The sequence below is a fragment of the Hemiscyllium ocellatum genome, chromosome 19 (assembly GCF_020745735.1).
Source record: "Hemiscyllium ocellatum isolate sHemOce1 chromosome 19, sHemOce1.pat.X.cur, whole genome shotgun sequence".
NCBI lineage: Eukaryota > Metazoa > Chordata > Chondrichthyes > Orectolobiformes > Hemiscylliidae > Hemiscyllium > Hemiscyllium ocellatum.
In genome coordinates, this window is record NC_083419.1 from 49434810 (window position 1) to 49447076 (window position 12267).

General features: G+C 38.9%; 1 protein-coding gene across 3 annotated transcripts in view; it reads right to left on the minus strand.

Moving 5' to 3' along the window:
* LOC132824971 (FYVE, RhoGEF and PH domain-containing protein 4-like) overlaps positions 1-12267 on the minus strand; it is a 249282-nt gene that overhangs the window by 72858 nt on the left and 164157 nt on the right. For all 3 annotated transcript variants that reach the window (XM_060839900.1, XM_060839901.1, XM_060839902.1), the window contains one exon: positions 100-276. In XM_060839900.1, the coding sequence (XP_060695883.1) occupies positions 100-276 (177 nt within the window). The remainder of the gene's footprint in view (positions 1-99; positions 277-12267) is intronic.

The window sequence follows — 12267 nt, forward strand, 5'->3', positions numbered from 1 at the left end:
ACCATCTTCCTTGTTGAACTCTGTGGCAGCATATATGAAAAATGAAAAAATATTAAGGAAGCATCTTTGATACATCTCTCAGTTCTGGCAATCACTTACCTTGAGGCTTTGGATTTGTCGCGTGTGATGTGAATTTACTTGGGGTAGCTTTCCCATTTACTTCCTGAACATTGTTTCCTGCTTTGCTCCTGAAGTTTTGCTGAACCGCTTTGGAAATATCCGGCAGACTAGGTCTACACTCTGATGCTGAAGTGTTTAAATGGTTGACCGTGTTGGCTGAGGATAAAGACATGGAAAGAGTCAATATGAAGATCAATTAAGTCAGATTTTGAGTATGCTAAATTATTTTCGATTTCCACTATCTGTACAATATAAAACTTTGCATGCTGATTGATAAATGTTTGTTGGACTATTTTGAATGGACTCATTGGCACCTGCATGTTATCAATGACTCAGCTTTGTTTTTCTATTAAACCAGTATTGTCATAACAGAGGAAGATCAATCCCTTTTCATCAGAAGAACTTTTACATTGTAAATCTTTTTTATTTGAATTAGTACAGATGCTAAAGGACAATATATTTTTAAAGAAATGTAACTCACGAAGCTTTATTGTGAGATTCCTTTATCTTTTGTCTCCTGTAGTAGAGCTGTGTCCTGAATTGTCAATTTCATTTTGGTCCACCTACACCTATAGCACCTTCTCCCTCTCTGAGCATCTCGAGTTATAGTACACCTCTTAGCATAGGACCTAAGATTTTAATGGAGAGATATGTTTTTCACCAGAGATGGGATTATAGAAACCCTACAGTATGGAAAGACGCACTGACCCTCTAATGAACAGCCTACCCCAATTGCCACACTATCCCCATAGCTAAACCACCCACCTGAACTCTTTGGGACCATTTACCATAGCCTATCTACCATGGGAGGACACTTACGGCACTCAGAGGAAACCCACACAGACATGGGGAGAATGTGCAAACTCCGCACAGACAGTCACTCAAGGGTGTAATCGAACCTAGGTCCCTGGTGCTGTGAAGCAGCAGTGCTAACCACTGAGCCACCATGCTGACAGATACCTGTCAGCTTTCCTCCCTGAGAATGAGGAAGGAATCAGAGATCACTTTGTCTCTGATTGAAATGATGAAAACAGAGAAATAATAGGAGAGGAGAAGGCCATAAATCTGGGTCAGAGATGAAATTATAGGAGCATTAAAGAGAGTACACAAAGGTAGTTAACTCAAAAGGTATGTGGACAAGGGGCTTATGATGGAGGGCAAAATCCCTAAGGATGAGATGTTGCTCAGTGTAAAGGATAAAATGATAATAAATTTGCCCTGTGTCATGCTATCCCACATGATTCTTACATGAAGTCAGGTTTGAATTAATTGAGTTATGAAGATAGATTGGAGAGATTTAGACTGTTTCCCTTGCAGAGGTGAAGGCTAAGAGGAGAAAAGTCATGATTTGGAGATGCCGGTGTTGGACTGGGGTGTACAAAGTTAAAAATCACACAACACCAGGTTATAGTCCAACAGGTTTAATTGGAAGCACACTACCTTCTTCGTCAGGCGATAGTGGAGGGCTCAATCCTAACAAAGAATTTATAGCAAAAATTTACAGTGTGATGTAACTGAAATTATACATTGAAAAATTGATTGTCTGTTAAGCCTTTCATCTGTTAGAATACAGTGATAGAAATAAGTGAAACTATCACTGTACTCTAACAGATGAAAGGCTTAACAGACAGTGATAGTTTCACTTCTTTCTATCACTGTATTCTAACAGATGAAAGGCTTTACAGACAATCAATTTTTCAATGTATAATTTCAGTTACATCACACTGTAAATTTTTGCTATAAATTCTGTTAGGATTGAGCCCTCCACTACCACCTGAAGGAGTGTTGCTCCGAAAGCTAGTGTGCTTCCAATCAAACCTGTTGGACCAGAACCTGGTGTTGTGTGATTTCTAAGAGGAGAAAAGATAGACCATTTCAAAATCATGAGGTAACTGGATACACTAGATAGGGAGAAACCTTTCCCACTTGTAAGTGCGTCAAGAATGAGAGGACACAGATTTCGTGATTTGCAAAGGAAGCATGTGAGGAAAAAAATGTACAGCAGTGTTTGAATTTGGAAATTCACTGCCTGGAATTGTGGTAGAGGCAGGTTCATTTGAAGCATTCAAGAGGGCTTTTGTTGAGTATTTAAACTGAAATACTCTGCAAAAGTATGGTCAGGGTTGAGGAGGGGAGTAGGAGAAGGTATGAATCAAAGTCAAGCTACTCATTTGTGCAAACTTGATGGGCCACATGTTCTTTTTCTGTACCAGATCACTTCTACGATTGACTTACAGCAATAAGCTGACCGTTAAAGAGAATAGTAAGAACACTTTACATAGGAATGCTTAATTTTGCAGCATTAATTCTACACTGTAAGGTAACTGCAACTTCCCATCATATTCCTTTCTTGATTATATCATTGATTGCTTACTATCCTGTAAAGCTCAGGTCTTACCTTGTCATTTATCATTGCTGCCATGTGGTTGAAAAATAATTACTGCATGGCTGTAAGCTCTTCCAATATTTAAGTATCAGATTACAGTCTTTAACATCAGTAATGACAAAGTCAGGGTTTATTATTCTCCATATGACCCATCATTGTCTTGCCTAAGAAATTTGAAATATAAACTTATACAATAGTTTCTAATTTACCATTTTAACACATCAGAACTGTGAATCCCTGTCCATTGAAGGGCAGCCAAACACTTTGTCATGAAGCAGAGGAATTAATGCAGCAATAGGAATATTTTGAAAAATGTTATTTTCCCTTTATTAACTTTAAATAAGTTGAACTCTAATCTAAATTATAATATTGGCCCAGAACATGTTGGGAAAATAATGCTCAATTAAATGGACATGATGCTACTAGTGAGAAAATGCTGCAATTTGTGGTGAGCGAGATGTATATATCCCTTGAATTATGGATTGCCACAAATTGCAGAATGGTTTGCATAGCTCTACCCTCTCAAAAAAAACACAGGAATCCATTGTCAATCACCCAGTCGGTTTCAAATTACTGTATTTGCTCTGATACAATAAATTAAATGCACCACTTAGATTGAGGCTAATACAAAATGATGTAAAGACTCTTTAAACAGTGAGATTTATTTTTCCTGACGTGCCACTCAAACTCCCTAATCCAAAAAGGGAACAATTATAAACATGGTCTCATCCCTGCTGGTATAAAGTTATTCATAGAGACTTTTAAAATTTAACTCTTTAAAGTCTTCCTTTTTACTTTTTCTCTAAACTTAATGTTTCTTTTCATCACCTAATTTTTCTGCATCTAATTACACTTTAGTTAAACCAATTTTTTTTCTCCATTACTCTTACTTGTTCCTATATCCTTTAACCTGTGGTTTAGGACATAAACATATTAGGAAATGTTGGACATTGGTGAATAACATTCAAAAAAGCAGAAGTAGGCCATTTGGCCCCTCAAGCCCCCTCTATATTCAATAAGATCATGTCTGTTGTGACTGAATGTCATTTTAATGTCTGTGTTTCAATTTCCACACTCTTATCAATCTCCAATAGTGACTGACTTCCCTGCCAAAGAAGAATCCATTTACATTAGCTTTAAAAATATTCCATGGCCCTACTTCCACCATCCTCTGTGTCACAGAGTTCCGAAGTTGTACTACCATTCAAGAGAAAAATACTCTCCTAGTTGCTGCAATGAAAGGGCAACCCTTAATTTTAAAACACTATCCTCTAGTTCTGGAGGAAACACCCTTTCCCAAGAACACATTGTTAAAAACACTCCTGATCTTATACACATCAGTCAAGTCACACTTCACTCTTCCAATCCCCATGGGAAACAAGCCCAGTCTGTCCAATTTATCCTCAAGAGACAACCCACTCATTCCAGATAGCAATCTAGTGAACTGTCTCTAAACCACCTCCGATGCATTTAGATCTTTAAGGGCACCAAAACTGCGCACACATTTTGAGATGCGGTCTCAGTAATGTCCTGTATCACTGACCCCTAGCTCCTCCTCCATCTCTGAGGAAGATTCCACAGATCCCTCAGAGGATGCATTGTCAGGAAGGGTAACCTCCTGAATCCTCCACCAGATCAGATACTGCCACCTTGGTCAGAAATGCACGTGGGGTCACCCACTCGAAAGGCAAAGGGCCAACAGGCTCCACTATGGGGCAGCCTCCCTCTGTGCAGGCTGTGGACACCAGGAATGCACTAAGATGCAGTAGGATAGAAAAGCAAAAGACGACCTTTGGAGAGCACAGAGGTGGCTCAGGTTGCACTTTATTGTAAACACATTCTCATATTTACAAACATGTTCACTGGTAATCATCAGCTATTGTGACTGAATGTCATTTTAGTTACAACTACAAGAAAGAAGGTCAAGAGCCTAGCTATTCATAGCACCACATGATGTTCTAACCCTGCTTGAATGATAGCATCTTTTCCATAGCATCCATTCCAGTATGAAACTTTGTCAAGATTGAATGAGGGACCATAAGATGTCGTGACATCTTAAAGGTCAAACTCACAAATCATTGATTGGTACTTGCTGTAGGCATTATACAGAGGATGCTGGTGTCAGCAGCATCAAAACACTTTCGGTCAGTGAAAGAAGACTTCATCTAATCCTATCACTGTTACACTGAATTTAATTCCCAAAGAAGTCCTGTATAGGTTGCCTTAGCTGATACTTCTATTCTGTAGGGTAATGAAGATGCTGTCACATCGGATGAATGTCCACATCGTCTGACTTGGCACAATACTGGGACTCTCATGGATCACCATTGTTTATCCTGTGGCCCCTGATGGCTCCAGTGGATAGGTGTGTTACATTGCAGAAACCCTGGACAGCATGACATGGTGTTCTGAACCCACCTTTGCCCCTCTCTCATCTGAATGATATTTCACGTAGGATGTGACTCTTCAGTATCTTCCCAACATCGGGAGGGCACCTGTAACTGCAATTTCCTCCACAGGGGACAGCTCCACATCTGCTGGAGATTGATGCTGGTCCTGAGCTTGTCGGCTTATGGGTTCCTCATTCATCAGCTCCTAGTGCAGCGGACACGTGAATAACACACTCCTGTGTCTTTATCCATTAGACACAGTTCCATCGAACTTATACAGGCACTATCTGACAATGCAGTTCCCCGGTAAAGTGATCATTCAGTAGTTGCTGACATAAATAACATTTCAACAGTCATGTCCCCTCCCCAAAACATTGAGACATGGAGGGTGGCTACTAGGGACAGCTGGTCATGGCATTTAGTGGCTAGTTGGTGGTTATGGATGTGGATTGCTAATGGTCTGCCTGTTTGCCTATCTAGTGTTTGACCGAGACCCAACATATCGCCCACTACAATGAACAACCTCAACCGGCAACTGGAAGCAGCAGAAACCGAACCAGATAAATTCCAGAAGATACAGTGCAGCAGCACTGTACAGGAGGCTCCAAAGCACTCAAGATGTCACGTGGACAGGGGATTAAACTTCCCAGCTTGGCGAACATACCAACAACCAAGAGAAGATGGTGACAGAGAGGGTAATTGACTTTCTTGCAACATGGCTTGGTGTTCCTCCAGACCATGGATGCTGCATTGACCTGGGAGACAACTTAGACAAGGTAGGCAGGATCTCCTCTGACCATTCTAAGGAAAGAGGATGGCTTTCTTTTCACCACCAGTCCCTCCAAGTCCCTCTCAGCCAAGCAGGATGCCAACTTGCCTGTGTTAACCATCTCCAAGGCAAATCTAAACACACTGGACCCGAGGGGAGCTTGCAGCATTTAAACTAATATCCAGTTGGTCCTTAAACATGGCATCAATAGCAGGAAAACTGAAGTAGTGGTGAGCATTTCTACTGCTGGATAGTACCAGAGCAGTACCACTGAAGCATGGTGCATACTTATGAAGATGAGCAGCATAAAAGTCATGAGAAAACATCTTCGGGCTCATGGAAAGAAACCCTCCATTAAACTCGTCAAAGTTGACACCATTAGGTGTTCAACACTGCAGTGGACACGGAGTAACTCTTCTGTACTCCAAGGTCAAGAGCTAACGAGCATATTTAACAAAGTACCTTTTTAGTTGCAGTTTCTAGCTGACTGTTGTTTAGGCTTCATTTAGATCACTCTTTCTTCAGTGCAGCCAATCCATTGCCATATACATTCAGGGCAACAAAACTTTGCTAATAACTTAATAGTTCTTTCAGACACAGAGCTCTGAACTCTTCTTTTTCTTCCTTTTCCACGATGGTCTGTGTTGCAGTCCCAGTGCATAATACCCCCCACATGCTCTGCATATCAGATAGTATCTTATTTTGCGCCTTAAAACATAACTGCAGTGCCATCACAGTCTTAAGCCTCAATCTTTGGAAAAGAAAGGGCAATAAAATCAGTCATGTTTTTGTGGAAAAATACACTTTATAGAAGCTGTCAACTATATTCATTATTTGCCTCTATTGTCTTTCTAAATCTGTACTGACAGAAACTTAGTGGCCTGCTGTGCAGAGATTGTTTACATATTTTATCTAATAGATTAAGAACATTTTTACTGCCGCCTCCTCCTCCCATGATACCATGTGACTGAATGCAAAACTGCTATTGTACTTTACAAATCTATAAAATAAAATATAAAGTAATAAAGCTGAACAACATGAAAATGTAAGTTCTACCTTGCAGTTATTTGTTTTACTATTTGAGAAATATGCAGGCTTATAGATGGGTACTGCATACAACTTACTTACCTGACCATTACAATTCTTGATTGAACTGGGAACATAGGCATCCTACATAAGAGATGGCGAATATATTATGATTTTGAAAAAAAATTAAGATTCTGGATTTTTAAACTGTATTCATATATTCTAAAAAAATGATACGGTTGGTTGTTACACTAACAGTTGTCATAGACTTTGGAGAAAACAAATCCTACTAACAATAAAAAAAGTCTGTATTGTGCTTGGGTCTCTTTATATTCTCAGTAGAGATGGTCTGGCACAATCACTGTTCCTTAATTGCTGTCAATACAGAGATTAAAAAGTCACAAACACTGAGTGACAATCAGATTCACAAACATAAAGTTGAGAATGCAGGAAACTAGTTAAAGTGTTAATTTGTACTGATTAAATTATGTGAGATCAAATCTCACATCTGTTGATCTGAAATAAAGTCACTTATTTGTACTTGGCCTTTTACCAAGTGATGTCTCAGTCTGCCTTTGAAATGATTGGATAAATACATGGTTGTACATGTAAAATGTTAATATCTGATAGGAACATAAACAGGTATTGTTGTTTCATTGGGTAAACTTTACAATAGTTAGAGTTATACACTATGTGTCAAGGTGGTTCAGCAGTTAGCACTGCTGCCTCACAGCACCAGAGACCCGGGTTCAATTCCCCCCTCGGGCAACTGTCTGTATGGGTTTCTTCCGGGTGCTCCGGTTTCCTCCCACAATCCAAAGATGTGCAGATCAGGTGAATTGGCTATGCTAAATTGCCCATAGTGTTAGGTGCATTAGTCAGTGGTGAATGTAGGGGAATGGGTCTGGATGGGTTACTCTTCGGAGGGTCGGTGTGGACTTGTTGGGCCGAAGGGCCTGTTTCCACACTGTAGGAAATCTAATCTAATCTATATCTATCATTGCCTTGTGTAGTGTTCTCAGCCAAAATGTTGAACCGCTTCATCAATGATCTGTTCTCCATCAACATCAACAGGCAGGTACTTTGTATATGAATATACACTGTCTGCTTCCATTTACAATTCCTCACATAATGAAGCAGTCTTCATGCTTAGACTAAAATGTGGTAAGTAACATTCCCACACAAGTGAGAAGCAATGGCCATCTCAAACAAGTCAGATCCTAATCACTTTCCCTTGATATTCAAGGACATTACCGTCAATAAGACTTCCACCAGCATCATATTGCAGGCCAATTGCAGACTCAACCTTTTCACTGACATCAGTACAATCTAATCTAAATACAATATTAGAAATCTTGTCGTTTGTTATCACAGCAGTTGTCCATTGAAAAATAAAAATCAATGTTGGCAGTCACGCAGAATGAAAGGAAATCACATATTCAAGAATTAACAGAGGACAGAATAACCACTATACAGTTGCAGAACATAAATATGCTGCAGGATTAACTGTAGGTGAAGGAAACATGACATGGTGTAGTCGAATATACATGTTTAATATTTGTAAATAAAGTTTGCAGTGTTGTTTGCTGAAGTAAAATCTGTCATATGTGAACAACATTGAAGAAGGAGTGTTGAGTAAGAGAAGGAAATGTTTCTCCTATCCTTCCTCAACTCAAAACAATGTAAAGAGGAGCCTCGATCATCATCAGCATAATTTAGACAAATGTGCAGCATATCAGTGTACGTGTATCAAAGTGATTTGATTAATTTAAGTCTGAGGGAAACTCCTGGCAGATCTAGAGTGTTGGAAAGAATTGTAAGAGATAGGATTTATAATCATATAAAAATAAAAATGTTGATTAGGGATAGTCAACACAGTTTTGCAAAGGATAGGTCTTTTTGTGTTCTTTGAGAAGGTGACCAAACTAGTGGATTAGGGTAAAGTGGTTGATGTAGTGTATTTGGATTTCAATAAGGCATTTGATAAGGTTCCCCACTGTATGCTATTGCACAAAATATGGACGGATGGGTTTGAGGGTGGTTTAGTGGCTTGGATCAGAAATTGACTAGCTGAAAGAAGACAGAGGGTGGTAGTTGATGGGAAATATTCATCCTGTTCCTAGTGGGGTACCGCAAGGATCTGTTTTGGGTCAACTGCTATTTGTTATTTTTATAAATTACCTAGATAAGAGTGGAGAAGGATGGGTTAGTAAATTTGCAGATGACACTAAGGTAGGCAGAGTTATGGATAGTGACGAAGGAGTTTGTAGGTTCCAGAGGGACATAGATAAGCTGCAGAGCAAATGAAGTTTAATGCAGAAAAATGTGAAGTGATTCACTTTGAAAGGAGCAACAGGAATGCAGAATACTGGGCTAATGGGAAGATTCTTGGTAGTATAGATGAGCAGAGAGATCTCGGAGTCCATGTACATAGATCCTTGAAAGTTGCCATCCAAGTTGATAGGATTGTTAAGAAGGCATATGGTGTGTTAGCTTTTATTGGTAGAGGGATTGAGTTTCTGAAGCACAAGATCATGCTGCAGCTGTACAAAACTCTGGTGTGGCCGCAGTTGGAGTATTGCATGCATTTCTGGTCACTGCATTATAGGAAGGATGTGGATGTTTTGGAAAGCGTTCAGAGGAGATTTACCAGGATGTTGCCTGATATGGAGGGAAGATCTTACAAGGAAAGGCTGAGGGACTTCAGGTTGTTTTCGTTAGAAGAGCGTTGAGAGGTGACTTAATTGAGACATGTAAGATAATCAGAGGGTTAGATCATGTGGACAGTGAGTGCCTTTTTCCTTGGATGGTGATGGTTAGCATGAGGAGGCATAGCTTTAAATTGAGGCATGATATATATAGGACAGATGTCAGAGGCAGCTCCTTTAGAGAGTAATAGGGGCATGGAACGCACTGCCTGCAACAGTAGTAAACTTGCCAACTTTAAGGGCAATTAAATGGTCATTGGATAGGCATTGAATAGTATAGATTAGATGGGCTTCAGGTTGGTTTCACAGGTCAGCGCAAAGTTGAGGGGCTGTACAGCACCATAATATCCAAGTTGTATCTATTTGAAAATGTGGCTTTCCACATGGTTAATGCTGGGCAACATAATGTATTCATTCCTATACAAAAAAAAAATCCACAAAGAACTGCAGATGCTGGAAATCAGAAAGCAAAAACAGACACAAAACCAGAAATGACAGTTCTAAAGAAGGGTCACTGGACCTGAAACGTTATCTTTGCTTTCTCTCCACAAATGCTGCCAGACCCGCTGAGTTTGCACAGCAATTTCTGTTTATGTATACATTTGTATACTGCTCAGTAATTGATTATAATAAGAGCAATTGAAGCACAATTTTGTCTTGTTCATTTGGTCTTTGCCATGTCGGCTGATGATGGTTTGCTATCATTTGTGCTATAAGCTGGGGGGAAATCTTAATTTTCAAAATTCTCTATTCTTTTATACCAATGTACAAATGTCAGCTTCTGTAAAACTATGACCATATAAGACCTTCCATATATGAAGAAAAGATAAATTATATTTTTGAAACTTTTTTCAAATTTAGTGAATTTTATTTTGCAGTACCTGTCGAATTTTAAACAGGTTTTGGAAGCTTACAGATAGGAAGTGCATCTATGTACATACCAGTATTGTCCTGGGGGCCATGTTGGTGACAGTAGCTGGCAACAGTACCAAAGTAAACTTGCTAAATCACTAAGACTAGTTGTAGGTTTAATTCATTATTATTGAACATTCATCATCACTGAGTGAGTGAGTTTGCCAAGTGAATCTCTTTCTGATATGTCCACTGTGAAATACATGCTGATGCTTCACTATGTTTAAAGTGTAATATAAAGCACAGTGCTGCTGCCAACTGTGAATGACCTCCATTTCATCTGTGAGCAGTACTAACATGACACCAGAATAATATGGCTGTTTTATAATGATGGTTATTTATGTATGTGGCAGAGTTATTGTATAAGTATATTCTCTGCCTCTTTCATTCCTTTTTGGGTGAAATAGAGATGAACTCTTTTTTTTTGAATAGATTACAAGTGAAATTTTGAGCAGGGTGTTTTCAATGATATAAAAATACCTTTCACTAATTTTCAGCTATTAACAGAAAACGGCTGTATCCCAATGAAAATAACGGAATTGAGATTATGACCGTCCTTGTTTAAGAAATATTTTGGCCTCTTACTTTTATACCAAAATTTATTTAAATAAGTTAACCTTGAGGACACTTCACATCATCCATTCTGATTAAATAAGCTCAGCAGGACATTTATATTTTGCCTTTTAGTTCAAAAGAGAATTATCAGCTTTCTTTCATTAAAAATAGTTTTTGTTTCATTTCATGTTGAACACAGTGAAATTAGCTGGGCCCTAGATGTCTATTTCACACTTGTAAATTAGATCATTCTTAACTTATGTGTCCTAACTTCTTAACACTGTGTCACCAAGTGGAAAGTATGTAATGTTTTCTGGTTGATCTACATTGTAATCTCTGGCTTCACAACGTTTCATAATTAAGGAACCAGTGAAGGCCAAGCATGACCATTGTACATTGGGGAAAACTATAACTGCATTTTAACAAATATATACAAATGTTGATAGATTTGCTATTTCCACTATTTTGTTTTTCTTTCAGACTTCCATGATTTTTTATGTTTTACCCTTTAAAGTATGTAGGTGTGTGCAAAAAAATAAAAAAAAAAGCCAGTGCGTTTGTGTGACTTTAAGATAAGCAATAATATTCCAGGAATAAAATGAAAGAGCCAGCTTACTTTCACTTTAACCACTCCTTGAACAAAATAAGGTTCAAGTGCAATGGTTTCAATATGAACACCAGTGGGTTTAAGTTATCAGCAACAGTGTGAGCAAAGAAGGATACAGAAAAGCATAATGAGCTTAGCGTTTTAGTGCATGCCTGTACCCTACTTAAAAACCACAATCCACTTAAAAATTCCTAGCTGCAGCAACTCAAAAATAATCACCAATAATAGTGAATACGGCGGTTGTACTTGCAGCACAAATACTTCCTATCATAAATGTAACATTTCATCACCATAGACCAATACTTGAACCATATCCCAAATATTCTTTAACCTAATAACTCTATTTGCACAGGAGGGAGGGAAATGTGCAAATATGTGGCTGAACATCATTGTTTCTTACAGGCTTGAAATTTCAGAGTTAATTGATTTCAGCTTGATTGGGATGGACAGCTGAATAGGGAAAACAGACTTGAGTGGACTGAAATCTGCACCTGATTACACTTCAGTGGTCACAGCTAGAAATTGTCTGTTGGACAAGAGCAGATGCATTTAACTGCACCCGATTACCCTAGCCAGCCCTCTGCACTTCACTATGGTTGAATAGCTTACAATTGTTTACTGTCTGTGCTCATCAGAATCCCCCAGAGAGAAAGCCAGTGCCACTCTTCTGCATCCCTCAAAAGCTAATTATAGATCAGCATTGATGGAAGCTTGGGAACAGTTGAATATTTGATCTCCTGTGCTCTCATCCAAGTCTTGATGGAGTGGAGGAAAGAAAGGAGGAAGTCTACGTC